The sequence below is a fragment of the Momordica charantia genome (assembly GCF_013281855.1).
Source record: "Momordica charantia cultivar OHB3-1 chromosome 9 unlocalized genomic scaffold, Mcharantia_2.0 BLBB01000009.1, whole genome shotgun sequence".
NCBI lineage: Eukaryota > Viridiplantae > Streptophyta > Magnoliopsida > Cucurbitales > Cucurbitaceae > Momordica > Momordica charantia.
Genome location: NW_028275167.1, coordinates 7,231,438 through 7,248,310, shown reverse-complemented (window position 1 = coordinate 7,248,310; position 16,873 = coordinate 7,231,438). Strand labels below are relative to the sequence as shown.

General features: G+C 37.2%; 2 protein-coding genes across 5 annotated transcripts; both read right to left on the bottom strand.

Annotated features, from left to right (window-relative positions):
• Positions 1–92: 92 nt before the first annotated feature.
• BZIP25 (basic leucine zipper 25) lies at positions 93–5,892 on the bottom strand. Of its 3 annotated transcripts, XR_015787085.1 has the most exons (7): positions 5,385–5,892; positions 5,120–5,216; positions 4,041–4,251; positions 3,264–3,339; positions 3,040–3,165; positions 1,082–1,194; positions 556–693 (listed from the first exon to the last, which is right to left on the bottom strand). XR_015787085.1 is itself a non-coding variant. In XM_022300120.2 (6 exons), the coding sequence occupies exons 1-6, from the start codon at positions 5,832–5,834 to the stop codon at positions 319–321; spliced, it is 1,335 nt and encodes a 444-aa protein (XP_022155812.1). In that variant the 5' UTR covers positions 5,835–5,887; the 3' UTR covers positions 93–318. The 3 variants fall into 3 exon arrangements, 2 of the variants coding, with proteins under 2 accessions (XP_022155812.1, XP_087973160.1); XM_022300120.2 differs by lacking the exon at positions 1,082–1,194 and having other exon boundaries at positions 93–693; positions 5,385–5,887; XM_088117034.1 differs by lacking the exons at positions 1,082–1,194; positions 3,040–3,165 and having other exon boundaries at positions 93–693; positions 5,385–5,890.
• Positions 5,893–9,215: 3,323 nt separating this feature from the next.
• Positions 9,216–16,486, bottom strand: LOC111022841 (Cyclophilin-like peptidyl-prolyl cis-trans isomerase family protein). Of its 2 annotated transcripts, none has more exons than XM_022300116.2 (15): positions 16,327–16,486; positions 15,623–15,709; positions 15,446–15,500; positions 14,966–15,054; positions 14,386–14,410; positions 14,238–14,276; positions 14,044–14,161; positions 13,722–13,882; positions 13,422–13,629; positions 13,228–13,344; positions 12,986–13,131; positions 12,670–12,868; positions 12,202–12,543; positions 12,041–12,121; positions 9,216–9,705 (listed from the first exon to the last, which is right to left on the bottom strand). In XM_022300116.2, exons 2-15 carry the CDS (start codon positions 15,698–15,700, stop codon positions 9,363–9,365), a joined length of 2,001 nt encoding a protein of 666 aa, XP_022155808.1. In that variant the 5' UTR covers positions 15,701–15,709; positions 16,327–16,486; the 3' UTR covers positions 9,216–9,362. The 2 variants fall into 2 exon arrangements, with proteins under 2 accessions (XP_022155808.1, XP_022155809.1); XM_022300117.2 differs by having other exon boundaries at positions 13,228–13,338.
• Between the last annotated feature and the right edge of the window lie 387 nt (positions 16,487–16,873).

The window sequence follows — 16,873 nt, the reverse complement described above, 5'->3', positions numbered from 1 at the left end:
CCATGGTAACAAATCTTTATCTGCAACCTTGTTTTTGTGGTTTTGGGAGCAGTGGCACCATGACACAAACGAAAATCAAATGACCACTCTAGTACAATAAAGCTCAGTGTGGAACTACCAAACTGATTTTTTCAAAAAAAAAATATTAGCTAGTTAATAAACGAGATCCGAGTCTTAGTACAGAGAAGTGGAGCATGAAATGAATAAATATGTAAGTGTTATATCATTTCTTATTAATCCCTGTAATGCCCACAAGCCCAATGAAAATTCAAGAGCAAAAATTGCTGCAAAAACTAGGCATTTCAGTTCTTCAATTCTTCAATTCTTCTTGTGGTTTGAAGGTGCTGCTGCTGCTGCTGCTGCAGGTGAAGCTTCTGCATCCCAACCTGACATGGAGCCATGCATGGACTGCTTCTGCACATGATCAACATCAGATATATGGTGGGCAGAGGGCAAATCAGTCATTTTGCTTGCCACGTCATTCTGCGAGTTTCCAACAAGTGGAGGGGCTTCCAAATTGTGGTGATGTGGAGGGGTGGTGCTGGCAAATGCAGATACATTTTGGTGGAAGAATTGGGTGTTGGATTGCATAGGCATTTGGCTATTCACAAATGGCATATGGCTCTGAGACATGGCAACAAGCAGTGGATTCACTCCTGTCACTCTCTTCACTGTTTCTTCAGCCATTTTCACCTGAAAATTTTAACTCACAATATTCACAAATATCCTAATGATTTCCCACAAACAAAACGGCAGGCATCATAAATGTAATATTCTCTCTCTATGGAAAAATTTCCTAGTTCTGGAAAATTTGAAAGCAAGAGCAGAACAGATGTGAGAAGTAACCAAGTCAACATCACCGATGTGTTTTCATTTAATAAACTAATCGCTGACATGCTTTAACATCCTTATAAACACAGGCCGTGGAGCAAACATACACATGTAATTGGAATTGACAGTTCATGCAGTTGCAATTTTGACCTCCTATATGCAATTGGAAGTAGCAAGATACCATTGCAATAAGCAGGGGCTTTTTTTGTACGGAAAGGGTGAAAATACTAACAAAAAGAAAACAACTTACCATCTAATAGAAAGGAGATTACACATGTAGCCTCGTAAAAGAAGGAAGCACAAGATTTCTCCTCATTGATTCTTCAACTGAAGAACAATCGAGGAAAGCTTCCTTGATGATGACTGAGGAAAGACAATGAATAAATAAGCAGTCTTTCCTCGGTTGTTTCCTCAATAGTTCATTTATACTTGGCATTTGAATTTTGCCTTCAACTTTTTTGTTTCCTTGGTGGTTCTTTGTCTTTGATTTCGAGGTTTCCTCGATGGTTCTTTAGTGTTTTGAGTGTCTTTCAGTAATTAAAATTATCTCAATTTTAAAACTATACTAGACTTTGTACTTCTTCATACTTATATTTCGTTCTATAATTCTATTCCTAGATTATACACAGATAAAATATGCGAACAAAAAAAAAATTGAGATCAATACCTCTGGACCATGAAGTTTTACAAATAATTTTATTTGATTCCTACATTTCGAAATCTTACGATTTAAATCATGAGATTTCAGAACTGGCTCAAAATAGAGAAACCTTTTTGTTGGCTGTCGAAAGGACAATGGAGAATTTATTTTTTTTCTTATCGGTGCGAGCGTGAAGGATCGAGTGAAAGAGGAGAGAAGATGAGAAATCCTTCTTTCTTTTGCTCACAGAAGATGATAGATACAGGGGTCTTTTTTTTCTGTTGTTCTTGCCGGATAAGAAACAGAGAAGATTTTTTTTGGTTGGTTCGGCAGAGGTTGTGGGAAATTAGAGTGGAGCAGAGGATGATATAGAGAGGGTGAACAGAGAGAGAAAAAATGATCACATAAGCAAATATAAAAATGGCAAACCATTTTTCATTATTGTAGCTAATATAAAACTAATGTTATTTCAGAAACCTCAAGCTTTAAATCGTAAGATATTAAAAATTAGAGGGAAAAAAATTGTGAAACCTGCATAACTAAAAATGCATTTATTAAAAAAACCATTCTGAAATACAACGAGTGGCCAATTCAATCCACTTCACCAAGAACCTTAGCGTATTCCCGAATATTCTACATAGTCCTCATTTATAACTCATGCTCCATTGTCAGTCCAACTCTGCTAGCTCCATGGCATCATCTTCATCTACTGTCAGAAGTCTCAACTTCTCCAACTTCAAGGACTTCTTAACAAATTTGTGGCAAATTCTCCTAATTGGGGCTTTATCTATCTCAACTATAGATAGTTTCTTGAAGGGCTAGTAATGCCCACCTACTGGCATCACCAATGGTGATGCATTGATCCCCATTGAAAAAATGAAGACAGACTTATAGATAGTTTCTTGAAGTTTCCCGCGACGTACCTCGATTGTCAAGGTGTGTCAATATGCATCAAAGAAGCCATCTGACAGGTAAGGTGGTTTCTTTTTTCTATGTACCTTCGCTCATTGAGGTACAATATAATTGTATAATAGTGTAGTTCTGTGGTTGTGCATTTTTTAATAGTTTTCGTTCATCTTTCATGAAATAAAAAAAAAAACAGCAGAAACGTGCATCTGAACCAGACATAGATGCTGTTTTTCAATTGTTCTCTAGAAACCAACAAAAAATGAACCTATGATACACAAAGCAGTTTCCTTTTTAACCTCAAAGACGTAGAGATGGTACTCTTGAACGGAAAAAAAAAAAAAACATGAACCAAAAAAAGCATTGGAGGGAAGTTTTTTTTTTTTTTTTTTTTTGGATAGCGAAGAATTGGAGGGAAGTTAAAGAAAAGAAAGGAGGTTTTTGGGAAAAAAGTGTCCAACAGACTTGAGGAACGGAAGGTGAAGAGGCATACATCGGAAATTGAATTTATTCTGCATGGGAGATGGGTAGATGCCTGGTTTCTCCTTTGATTAGATGGTCAAAGTCATTTCTTTCCTTGTTTTAGGTTTTTTATGTCATGTTTCTTTTTTTGTAAGCTTTCCCATTCCTTCCGTACATAAAGAACCCCAATAATGACTAACCTTTGCTCTTAAAGTCTCAATATCAGCTTTCAAAATTCTATTGTCAACAGCTGCCACATCGTACTTCTGATTTACGTCTGTGAGACGCTTTAACAAAGTAGAGTGTTCAACCCTTAGTTGACCGACCTTTACAAAAGGAACCACATTTAGAAAAAATATTTAATAAGAATAAGAAAAAGGGAGAAATAACCCAAAACATATGAGAGCTAAACATTTCGCTGTACCTGTGTCTCAAGTTCATTCAAGTGAGCTTGTTTCCGTCGTCTGGAGCGTCTTGCTGATTCTCTATTCGACAACATCCTAGGCCACCATCAATGTCAAGTGAGTAAAGCTAGGACTGGGCTACAAATTGGGTAGAAGGATTGATTTTTAGCATAGGGCCTTCATTTTCTCTTCCTTCCTTTCTATAATTTGTTTATTTACTGATTAGAAATGAAAATTCTTCAATTAAGATAAGAATATTTACTAAAAAGAGTAAAAAGAAAGGATGGAAGATGAGATATCCTTCTGACCCAAAAGCCAATAGCGATGAAAAAACACACTTCGATAATAGCAACAATAAAAGAAAAGTTGTTTTACGTTAAAAAATGAACTGAAATGTGCATATCAAATCTCAACTCGAAATAAATTACAGAAATTTTCTATTTGGTGCTATTTTCCAGAATACTTGATCTGAACATGAGACTCGAACTATCTTTTTTTTTAACAAAGATACAAGCAGATTGTGGAGAGGATTTGATATAAGACTCTAATTTCCAGGTCAACAAGTTTTGCTCATGAAAAATGAACTCACATCATCAAAAAAGGTATGGTGGCAACAATACCTACTCTAAAAACTATACGGGGTGAAAAAAAAAAATAGAAGAGCATAAGAGAAAAACATCAATCCGAGTATGACCATTGCTTGAGTCATATTCTTAAGCTGGACAGTTCACAGGATTAACAAATTGACATAGCTCATAAGCAAGAACAAAAAGTTGCACAGAACAAACTAGAATTACCTCCTAGCGCGTCTTGCATCGGTAGGATCCATATTCTCAATGTTTTCAATGTCTCCTTCAAGCTCATCATCATCAGACTCATCTCTTGATGATCCACTGGTTGTTTGGGCGGCTTGTAGCCCTAGTTTCTTAGGCACTGCTGGTAAGGATGGGATCCCAAGTGGGCTACCATTAGCCTCACTTTCTTTTGTTGAAAAGCCCCGATCAGAACCTACAGCCACCATAGAGCAAAAGTGATATGACAGATATAGCACACAATTCCAATGATAAGATGGGACAAGATACATAAAGTATAGCGCTCTAACTTATAATATAAGATCACCTAAAAATATATTTAATGTTATCTTGGGCACATTTAACTAGAAGCTCTGTTTCTCAGAATGGAGCGAGACACGAATGGATGAACATACCAGGAGATGAACACCATCAAATATCAAACAAATGACAATCATGGAGCTATTGAAAAGAGTCCAGATATTCAATAGTACCAAAGTGGAGTGAATAAAGTCAGTTGCATATCATTTTGCCATGACATCTGACAACTTTCCAGACCATAATTCATAATTATGGAAACTCAATTTCAGAAGACAAAATCAACACTTGGGAGCAAGGGTGTTCAAAGGAATGTATCGACATTAAGGGTGTATTTGGGAGTGATTTTGGCACGACAAAATCAATTTTACCATTGCCAAAATCAATTCCATTTCCATTGATCATATTTAACAAATTAAAAAATTGATTTTAGGAAAACGTAAAATCACTTAAAATTAATTTTTAAATGTCACTTGGGTTGTGATTTTGGAAAATTAATTATTCATAAATCTCTTTTTTCAAAATCACTCCTTCAGTCATCATTCTCAAATACACCCTAAGAAATCTCCGTGCTTATTCACAAATTTGACAGGACGTACTTGATATTCTCTCAAGTACAAGAGGTTGCTCAATACTTTTTCCCACACCAACTAGAAAACCCCAAACGAAAGCCATAGATACTACAACTAGATTAACTACTCAATGAGCATTAACAATGATAAATCAGGGATATATAAAAATCCGTAGACTGCCTGACCGGAAACTACCTTGGCCCTGAGCGTGCGAACCAAATTGGAATCCATTCGATGTTTGCCCACGATGATCGGCTGCGTGGACTGGACCTTTGGGCTCCGAAGACGCGGCCTGCAATCCCAAAACGAAAACTTATCTTTCAAAAGAAACTGACGAAGTTCCTCAACTTTGTTCCAAAACACAATTAGACCTCAACATTTCAAAACACAAATTCATCAAACTACAATTCACTCAGTACACCTATCAGTTTCTAAAGAGAGGAGAAACAGAAATAGTCACCCGCGATAGCGCCACAGCCGCGCAAGCCATATCGAGCTGATTCTTCAAAAACGTACGGTACTGATCAGAATTTTTCCGAGCCATTTTCGACGGATCCAACGACGGAATTGGGTGAGGACGATCATGATCACAATCCGCCTTCTTGATCTCCACAATCTCATCATCGGCTTCGTCGCGCTTCGAAGTGGAAGACTGAGACGCAGGAGAGGCGACGTCGACCGGAGAAACCGCGACGCGATCCGAGGTAGTGGAAGGGCAACTATTCACCGGCAACGAAGAAACTTCCTCGAGAAATCTCTCGAACGCCCACTCGGACGGGCTTCGGTTCATCGTCAACGAAGGATCCGCCGATCGGAAAGGAGAATGCGACGGCGGAGAAGACGGAGGCGGCGGCGGAATCTGCCAGAAGGAATTGTCGGGGAGGTCTTCCGATGAGAAGAAAGTATGCATCTTTTTTTCTTTTTTCCTCCTTCGCTCTCAAAGTCCGATTTGTTTTCTTCGTTCGTACGCGCGTTTTCAATGTGGAAACGTCGCAGCGCGTGGGGAAAAATCAGGTGATTCAAGGCTACCATACTGTACCAATAGGAAACGCCCACGTGTAATATAATTGAATAATGATTACCTACGTGTCATATGACTTTTGTGTATCGTAATATGGCCCACTCGTTTGTATGAAAGTCATATACCTTCAATTAAATTTTAAATATTTTCCAAGTAATTATTATTTGGGCAAAATGCATTTTTGGTCTTTGGTTTGAGGTAGGTGTCTACTTGGTCCCTGAAGTTTCAGAATGTACAATTTTAGTCATTGAAGTTTAAATTAGGTGTCAACTTAGTTCCTGAAATTTTAAACTGAACCCTTTTGGTCCCTGAAGTTTGAGGGGAAATTGGGATTTTTGACCCCTTTCAATAACTACTCTGGATTTTTGACCCCCTTTTGTTTTTTACTTATTCATGACTCCTTCACCTCAGATTTCTAACCCCTCCCCTTATTTTATCATGTAAATTGACGAAATTGCCCTCATTTCATAATAAATGCATTTATGATATAATAAATTTCCAACCAACCCACCAACCACCAACTTAACAATTCTCATTTTGTTTTTTCAACTCCAAATCACCACACACACGCAAGTCACGTTTTTTTTTCCAATATTCAAGATTTTCTCCACGTGATTGTTGGCCCACATTATCCAATCGATCGATCCCCACATAATCCGTTATCTCGAATCCATTGTTTTCACAATATAGGTATGTTCATTTCATCATTTTAGAATATTGTACTTCTTCAAACTTGTAATGATACGAAATTTTATCATTTTTCTAGGAAAAAAACGTTATTTTACGGAAAACAGAAATGAAGTCTAGAATTTATCTTGGACCGGGATTGGTACCGGGATGAACTTTAGAACCGGGTTTGAGACCGAGATAGAAGGTAAACTCAAGCCCGGTCCTTCATGTCCAGATACGACCGGGACCGGGACCGAGATGGGGATAAACTGGGGTAGACCGGGATAGGGATTGGGACCGGGATAGGGATTGTCTCGCTCTCGTTGTCTCGATCTCGCTGTATCGCTCTCCTTGACTCGTTCTCACTGACTCGATCTCGCTGTCTCGCTCTCGATGCTTCGCTCTCGATGTCTCGCTCTCGTTGTCTCGCTCTCGATATCTCGCTCTCGATGTCTCGCTCTCAATGTTATGCTCTCGATCTCATTCGCTATCCTTCTTTTTTTCGTTCTTCTCCATGTATGTATATGTTATGCCTCGTCCCGGTCCATTTCGAACCGGGATGAGTCCCAAGATGGATTCCAGAAGGATGGTCTTTCTGGATACCATCTCGGTCTTCATCCCGATTTATTTCGAACCGGGATGAGGCCCGAGATGGAATCCAGAAAGTCCATCCTTCTGGAATGGACTTTCAGGGTTTCATCCCGGTCCTAAATCCACCGGGCTTAAAGCCGAGATGGAACCCTGAAAGTCAAAAATTAAAACAAAACAATGGAAGCAACAATAAATCAAACTTCATAATAACCTTGGCTACTTCAGATAGAGCCGAATGTTGAAATCATTCACACCCACGCAAAGAACGAAGAAAAAAAGGTAGAAAATCATTCACAATAAGATCGCGAGTTCGAAAGAAAAATTACCTCAATTAGGGAAGGGGGAAGCTCTGATAGAGACGAAGTGAGGGAGACGAAGAAGAAACGATGGAGATGAATTTTCTGGTTGTGAGGGAGAGACCGGGATGAAAACTGAGATGGACAACGAGATAGTGAATGAGGGAGGGGAAGGACCGAGACAGGGAGGGAAAGGAGGGGAGGGTTGTGTTTGATTTCTTTTTTTAAATTGAGGGTAACTTGGTAATTTTACAAAGCAAAATAAGGGGAGGGGTCAGAAATCTGAGGTGAAGGGGTCATAAATAGGTAAAAATCAAAAGGGGGTCAAAAGTCCAAAGTGGTTATTGAAAGGGGTCAAAAATCTCAATTTCCCAAGTTTGAGAAATAGTTCTAAATGATTCTTAACTTTTTTTTTACTATTATTAACTAATATTAAAATGACGTGGTAAATTGCATTGGTGTTCAGTTTAAAATATCGTGACAAATTGCAACTTGCCATGTCATTTTAATATTAGTTAATAACAGTAAAAAAAAATTAGGGATCATTTAAAACTATTTCTCAAACTTCAGGGACCAAAAGTGTTCAGTTTAAAACTTTAGGGACTAAGTTGACACCTAATTTAAACTTCAAGGACCAAAAGTGTACATTTTGAAACTTCAAGGACCAAGTAGACATATACCTCAAAGGGACCAAAAGTGACCAAGTAGACACCTACCTCAACCAAAAATATATTTTGCCCTTATTCTTTTGTTCACGTTACAATTTTACCTTGGATCCACATCATTAAATGATGTTGATGTGGCTCGAAATTTTTTTTGTCATTTTCTACTTTCTATTGAACACCTTGTACTTATTAAGGCAAGGTTATACTTCAAATATTAATACAGGAGACTATCACAACATAGTTTTTCGGACTAAAATTGTGATCGAAAGAAATGAGATAAAAATGAAAATTATTTTACTATAATTTTATTTTACTATTCCACCATTGTTACCTATTTCCGAAATTTCTTCAACAAAAACTTGCTTGTTAGATAGATTTTCAATTCAAATAATCTAATCTTACTTCCATATTCTTCGAAATAGCTTAATGGTGGCACGTATAGAAAAGCTCCAGCTGGAGGAAATAAATATAGTTTTAGAAAGGGACAATATAAAATTACAACAAAAATATAATTTTACCCTTTCTATACATAAAATGACAAAAGTTTCAAATTTTGCTGAAAATGCTTGGAAAGGAACCAGTACACTTGTAAATTTTAATCCGTAACAATTTAATGCAAGCAATAATTTAACCACTAAATTATATTATATAATAATTTAGTTGCATTAATTTAAAATTTGTAACAATCTAATCTTTATCTTAAAAAATCTCACCTTAAGGTTAAAAAACATCATTTGACACATTATAGAGCAACAGTACTTTTTGCAGAAAGGACAGTGATTCATGAGATTGCTAAATCTACTTGAATACACCACATCTATAGGACAAACCATTTCAAAATGAGCACTAAATATTTAAAGGAAAAATATATATTATATATTTAATTTTCTTCCAAGTCTTTTCTCCCTAATAATTATTAATTTATGCACCAACCACAACCAGAAAGAAGTACATTGCTAGACCTATATGAACAAATCAAAATTAAGGTCAAAATATGAAGACTACCCCAGAGAAGTCAGTCAAGGTTATGAAGTGTTGGGCTAAAAAAATAACATAAGCAAAATTAAATATAAAAAAATCAAGAGACAGTTCACTACACTACAGAAATTACAAACATCATGTCTAAGGAAGGACAAGCGTTTTAGCATTCCTATAATTTTAACTTGCAGATTAATTAGTACAAGATTATCCCCTTATCAGGATTCAGGACTACCATTTCCATATGAAACTAACCCTTTTTGTCCAGACAAGGAGCTGGATCTGGATCTAGACCGTTTGGGAGATGCAGAATTAGCTGCGTCACGACGTTTGTCTGGAGATCTCGAACGCGACAAGCTGCGGTTCCCCGATCGCGACCTTTCTTTCTCTGGGGAAAAAGTTTTCTTCGGTCCAAGACGTGATTTTAGTCTCTCACTTATCTGAGTTCGCTTTTCTGAAGGGCTAGGGCTTCGTACTGGACTCCTACTCTTGCTACGATCTTTGTAACGACCACGGTGACTCTCTGGACTGCGTGAAACACTTCGGCTCCTCCTCCGGTATCTAGATGCACAGAAATTCCAACTCAAATAAATTACATATATAAAGAGAAAAACGTATAAAAGGCTAGGTACTAAATATAAAGGAGAATTTAAGGGGAAAAACAATTATTTTATCGTAGACCTCTTTTCCAACCTAAACTAATTTTCTTTTATGACAATTATCAATTCACAGTAGTATAACTGAATTCGTTTAAATGCCCAGAATAACAGTAGGAATTAAGCGATAGGATTCAATAGCAAATGGAAGAACTGGATGAGAAGTTTCATTTGTAAAGAGAATTCTCAAATTTTCATCTGAGGAAATGGGAGTTGAGTGGGAAACAATGGGCATCCCTGCCTGTGACCTAGAGGCAGAGCTGTGAAGGCAAGGTGACTTGACCAGTTATCACTATCTCTCATTGCAATTGCGATTTAGATTGTGGCAGATGTTTTTAGTAGGAGGCTGGACAGAAACATGGTTTTTGGTCTTCAATAGGGTTTCAGGTTGGAAAAGAGAATTTACCATAAACCCGTTTTCAATTTATAGATGATAATACTCTATTATTTTTTAAGGTCAACAGAGTTGGAAACTTCTGAGGCAGGTGAGGGAGACCTTTTTAAAAGTTTCTGGTGTGGAGAAAAACTGGAGTGAATCTCTACTAGAAAGCATCGTTAAAGTTAATCTTGAGGAAGTTAGAAGGATCGCAGCAAGCTTGTGCTGATCTAGCTAGCACAAATTTTGCATTGGTGTATCTAGATGATCCCTGGGCAGGGAGTGTCTCGTATTCAGCTTTCTGGAGTCTAGTACTTGGGAGGATTTCCACGGAACTATCAAGGTGGAAAGATGTTAGTACAAAAGATGGAAGGTTATTCCATCTTATTTTTATCTTAAGAATACCTTGTAAGGTTGCTAAGCAGTTGGAAAAGAAGATTGAGACTTTTTGTAGGTGCCAAAATCAGGAAGGTAGAGGCGAATCAAGTCAAGTGGGATTGTTCAAAACCACTGGAAGGAGGAGGCTTTGGCCTGGGAAATTTTAGGTTGAGGAACCAAGCTGTTGTTAGCAAAATAGTTGTGGAGGTTTCCACTAGGAGCTAATCCTCTTTGGTTTGGTGAGTATACATGGGGTCATACATCATGGTTGGTCTACACAACAGCATTAAAGATGTTTCTAATAGAAGCCCTTGAAAGAATAAAAATGAAAAAATTTGGTGGATAACCCCACTTGCCCTTAAAAGTAGGTAAAGATAGTTCTGTTCTTTTTGGGGAGGATGGGTAGGGGGTGGAACTTCATTTCTTGGAGGTTTTTCTGAGATCGAGCAAGGGGCTCCTTCCAATAGATTTCCTGGTCAAAGATTACTGGGCTAGAATAGGCGAGTTGGAACCGTTGAAAGGCAGGGGGAACTTGAAGATGCAGAAAGACTGGTGGCAATGTTAGTCTAATGTAAGGTTACAGATCCATTAAATCGTTGTATTGTATAGTTTTTTTATGGAAACGAGAAGACTTGCCATTTGAGGTGGTGAAAGCAGTCTGGTAAAAGAAAAGGGCTTAGAAAACCAAGTTTTTCCTTTTATACGGACTCTTCTTCTCAAGGCATTAAAACGGGAATTCTACAAAGGTGACCATGACCTAACATGATGCTTAGACCAAATTCGTATTTACTGTACTGTGGTACCGAAATGAAGAATGCCAAAATCATTATTTCTTTCTTTGCCTGTAAAGTACCTTCTGCTGGAATGCTATCTTCCAACGTTTCTAGTCAGCCACAACAAGGCAAAAGAAAACATCACTCAATTACTTTGTGAATAGTCATAAAGAGCAGCCGAAAATTCTTTGGATGAATGGATGGTGTGAGGGCACTGCTTTGGGGGTTGTAGATAGAATAAAACAATAGGATTTTTTCAAAGGGAAGGAGATGGAAGATTTGTGGAACTTGAACAAATTCGTAGCTTCTAATTGGTCTTCTTCACCTAAACATTTTTATATTTATATCATTCGACATAAATTTAATAAAAATAGTTGTTAAATCATGTGCAAATGTATGACTCAAGTTTTTAATGGTTTATACATTAGAGACTAATTATGTTGCATGTGAAAATAATAAACTTTCTTGGGTGTAATCATTGGTTGTTTTTAAGCTTTAGGGTAACATATATTTATTGTATCAATATTTGGGGGAAAAAGTGAAGGCTCCCCCATGCAACTTCCAAATAAAATTTGTCATTTAGTTGTAAGTTACGCCCCGCAGGTAATTGACCTCGAGAACAAAAGATAGGCTTTGTACAAGGGTCATATTGGCTTTTCTGGGTTTGTGTGAACGTGTGTGACCGTGAATGAGAGACATAAAGAGAGAGAAACCTTGGAGGGCTCCTGCCTCTAGGTGGGCTCCGATATCGTCTATCAGGTGACCAATCGCGGTTGCTTCTGTAGCTTGAATACCTTCATAGTTCATACAAAATGAAATAATTAAATTCCAAATTCTTGCTTAATATAGTTAATATCTTAAAGTAAATATTTACCCATTACGACTTCTTCCATAAATATTTCTACCACCATAATTGCGAGGACGTTCAGGTGATGGAGTTCGGTAACGACGCACAAATGAGTACTGCTCAGTAAAACCACGCCCCTTCCTAACACGTTTTGGAGTGCCATTTGGAGAGAGGCTTCTTGATGAAGTTTGACCATGATTAGAAGCAGAAGGATCAGGAGCTTTTCTAACAGGACTACGAACTGGGCTCCGTGAACGCATTGTCCTATTCCGCTCGCCATACTTCATACCAGGACTTCCAAATGTTTTATCAGCATTTCTACTAAGATTGCCCCTGGGGCTGTTTCTTGGCCTTTCAGGGGTAGGGCTCCTGTTAGTCACATATGTATGAGTTCATGAAGCAACTGCTGGTATATGAACTCAGAACAATTCATATGAAAAGGGAAAACAATGTAAGAAGGAAACAAAGAGCAGGAAACGAGAATTAAGTAGAAACCTGGAATAGTTAGAGCCATCTGAAACAGGGCGTTGATTAGCAGATCTCTCAAGTTGCACAGGTTCAGTTTTATGACCATTGTTCAGAATATCTTCATGCTTTGGGGACAGTTCACCTTCTTCCTGTAATAAATTGACGTCCTGATTTTTCTGTTTTTCCACAGCAGTCTCAGTAACAGGATTCAAGGATTCCTTCTCATCTGCAATATCCAAACCATCTGAGTGTATACTGCAGTATCATCATCGTGGAAATGTAAAATGTGGACTTGTAATAAATCCCAACAAAAGTCATATATGAATGGGATGAGATACTATACCAATAATTCCTTTTGATTTAGTCTCAGAATGCATCGAATCTTTGATTTTACGGATAGCAGCACGGCGATCAACTCTGTCACTATCGGAACTACTACTGCTACCGCTTGTACTCTCACTCCCTGTGTCAGTTGAACTCCCAGAGCTCCTGAAGGCAAATTATTATCAATGTCCAGAGACGTACTGAAAGAATATTACAGAGATAAGAAGAAAGCTATAGCCCAAATAAACATATAACTCCAACCATTTAGCCTTGCGCTTTGAACGTTTTCCTAATCGACCTCTCTTCTCTCTTTGTCGACCTTTTCTTTTCCTTCCATGCTGGGGTTTTGCTGTTTTCTTGGATCTCCTCTTCCTGTACCTTCCATCACTCAAAGAACTAAAGTCAGAAAGTGATGAACCTCTGAAGAATAAGAATCTGATTCAGTGATCCTGTACCTTCCATCACTCGAGGAACTAGAATCAGAAAGTGACGAATCTGAATCTGACGAATACGAATCTGATTCAGTATCAGAGCTGTATGAATCAGATGACGAGTATCTTCTTCTCTTCTTTTTTCGGTCCTTGGACTTCTTCTGTCTGCCTCTCACTTGGTCATCAGAGCTAGATTCTGAAGATGTAATCTTGTTCAACTTTTTCTTTTTCTCTGAAAAAGGTCAAACGACCATGCATAGGCATTAAAAAGAAACTCCTTATTTCTTGCTTTGGTGGACCCAATATAACATACATTAGCACTACCTTTTTCCTTTCTCACCACAATTTGACCCTTACTCTCTAATGGCTCACCACAGTCTACAATTTTCACAGGCTGCCCAGGTTTCCCATCAGCTGTTCCTATCTGCTCGATTTTCTTCACAACATCCATTCCCTTCACAACTTTACCAAAGACAACATGTTTCCTGTCCAAAAATTCAGGAACAAGCCAAATGAATCTACATATTCACAAACCACAAAATTGTATCATTTTGATTCGATTCTTGGTATTGTGAAAAGAGGACAGAAGGATGATTGGAAAATTATTCTTCAGAAACTAAGGAGAATACAAGAAAATACACATTACCCATCAAGGTGAGGTTGGGGCTTAAACGTTATAAAGAATTGTGATCCATTTGTGTTTGGACCGCTGTTTGCCATGGAAAGAATGCCAGGCCCATCATGTTTTAGTCTGAAGTTCTCATCTGCAGTTTTGCAAACTTGTATGATCACGACATGGACATATATTTTGACAAGAGCTCAATGTACTCTGGTAAATACCTGAAAATTTTCCTCCATAGACACTTTCACCACCAGTCCCTATAAGGTAGTTAAATGTTGTCCATTAGATGGCCAAGCATTAAATAATTGGATTTAGAAGAAAAGAACTTCCCTTCAAATGATTCATGGACAAGAAATAAGGTCATACCATTTCCCCTTGAAAAATCACCACCCTGTAGAAGCAAAGAAAAATAAGAAAATTTGGTATTGAGAGAATATTAAGGAGAAATACGATATTTGGCCCTAGATTTAGCAAAAAGCAGTATGTCAAACTTCTGAAGTACCTAACATTCCAAGATAAAAAAACCCGGTAGTGATAACAGAAATGTCCAAAGGCATGATTATGGGAAATCAAATGATTAATTTACATTGAAAAAGATTGTGATCTTTTCTGAAGGAAAAAAAAAATACATGCCTAGAAGTTCCATTGACCAACCATTTAAAATTTTCCGTTATCAGATTTATCAGAAACAACAAAAAACCGATGTATTAATTTTCTTTTTCACTCATATTAAAGACAAGCTTACATTTATCACATCAAAAGAGAAGCCTTCACTGCAAGTCTTTACAAATATTTAAGTCATTCGTGCATCAAAAGCATTTATTCTTTTATTTAGTTCTTTATTATAAGAGAATCAAAAGCCTACATTTGTTTGCTTATTTGTACCAGGATCAGTGTTTAATGACGATGACCAAAGCAAAAAACAAACGCAAATCGCAATACATACTTGGGCCATGAACCCTTTAATTATTCGATGGAAAAATGTTCCTTTGAAGTGAAGAGGCTTCTCTGTAGTCTTCCCAATCCCTTTCTCACCTATAATGAAAGACAAGAAATGACAATAAGTTCTTACAAGATGCTGAGGTAGGCAATGTCATTAGAGAAGGGCCAAAAAGCTGTATTCGCCATTATTACACCGTCTTACCCTTACCAGAGAATTAATTATATTAATAGTTAGTTGTGGACTTGTTACTATTGCATACAACTACAACCATCGGACATGTCTAGATTACCCACACACAAAAAAAAAGGATTTCTAAGAATATTTTCTTTATATCAGGCATCTATTGATGGTTTTGAAAACTGATATAAAAAAGATTAAGAATTAAATAAATGAAGATTAGAAAAAGTACCAAGCTTAGATCATTCTTGATATTTCTTGCTTAATCAGTAACAAGATTTTAAATTTACAAGTCCTAAAACTTACCTGTACAGAGTGCCCTGAAATTGTCTGCAGTTTTAGGAACAACATCAGCAAAGAGCTGCATTGTTTAAAAACGAACAAGTTATCAGCGATGAAGCATGGAAAATATGTATGCTTCCTTCCAACAGGGAAAGCGACCCAAGACATTAACAAGATTATCCTTTGGGTCTATTTACTCACCTCAATAGTAATTCTTTGCACTGGTTCCCCATCGATTGAAACGTCCAAGAATACAAGTGGATTCTTCTTCTTGCTCATTACTTGTAGCTTCAGAGAAAGAAGAATTTAGTACATCCAAATCATCTACCTAGTCTAAGCATGCAATCTTATCCTGTACCGTATGCCGCAGAAAAATGGTGATAAATACACAAAGAACGAACTGAACTCTGAATGAACAGAAAAGGATCATAAAACCAAAGAAAATCATAAAATTGAACTCGTTATCGTTTCATAACACCACATCACCGCAAAATGGAAGATGCACAACAGAAATATAAAAACGCGGCTTCCTTTATGATCTTAAGCAAAATAAAATAATAAACTAACATATCAGATCCCACAAAAGCATCAGCCCTAATTTCCCACTGCCGCCGTCTATCAAAGTCGAGTAATTACATTGCACCCAATAAAAGAAAACATAACGCCAACTCAAGTAGCGCGGCAGAATCACAATCACAAAAACCCTAAACCCTAAACGAAGACCCATTTCACTAAAAGAGACTAAATTCGCATAAAAACTAACTTTCAAACTCTAGGAACTCCCCGAATACAGATTCTCGAGGAAAAAAAACAGAAAAACGTGGTCGAAACAGAAATTCTACAAGAAACTTATGGATATAGAAAAATAGCCAACAGTAACTCATGATTCAAACGAGATTCATTACCTTAGATTGAACGTATCTGGAAACGAATGGCTTTGAGGAGAGCTCGGAAATTAGCTTTGCCGCACAGAATTTCTTACTCCACCAAGAAGAACGGCTGTGTTGCCTGAGGTTTCGTCGAAGTGTGTTGGGTTTTGGTATTTGAATCTCAGTGTCTATGGGTTTTTTTTTCTTTTTCTTTTTACCAAATAATTTTTTTTTTCACTCAAAGTCATTTTCGTAAATTATAAGTTAAATTATATATAAATTTAGTGTTAAAATACTATTTTGACTTGGTTTTTTTTCCTGTATTTTTAAAATATTCATTTTAATAATTCTAGTTTCAACATGTTCAATTTAGTCTATGTAATTTGTAGTGAATCTTTAAACTTTTAAGATTATGTCCTCTCGTTGGTGTCTGTATTTTTATTTCTTTTAATATATATCTTTAAATTTTCTATTCTGTGTCGTTACTTTTATCAATTTAGCAACTACGCGTGTGGGGATTCGAACTTATGACTTTTTGATCAGAAACAAGTGTGTTAACCACTTGAGCTATGCTCGGTTTGAC

Coding starts and splice junctions, on each gene's coding strand:
- BZIP25 (XM_022300120.2), bottom strand. CDS start 5,834: ATGCATACTTTCTTCTCATCGGAAGACCTCCCCGACAATTCCTTCTGG. Junction 3,340..4,040: donor GATGCAAGACGCGCTAGGAG/GTAATTCTAGTT, acceptor ATGGTGGCCTAG/GATGTTGTCGAATAGAGAAT. Junction 3,166..3,263: donor TGAATGAACTTGAGACACAG/GTACAGCGAAAT, acceptor CCTTTTGTAAAG/GTCGGTCAACTAAGGGTTGA.
- LOC111022841 (XM_022300116.2), bottom strand. CDS start 15,700: ATGAGCAAGAAGAAGAATCCACTTGTATTCTTGGACGTTTCAATCGAT. Junction 15,055..15,445: donor TTTCAGGGCACTCTGTACAG/GTAAGTTTTAGG, acceptor CTTTCATTATAG/GTGAGAAAGGGATTGGGAAG. Junction 13,345..13,421: donor AGTTCCTCGAGTGATGGAAG/GTACAGGATCAC, acceptor GAGTGATGGAAG/GTACAGGAAGAGGAGATCCA.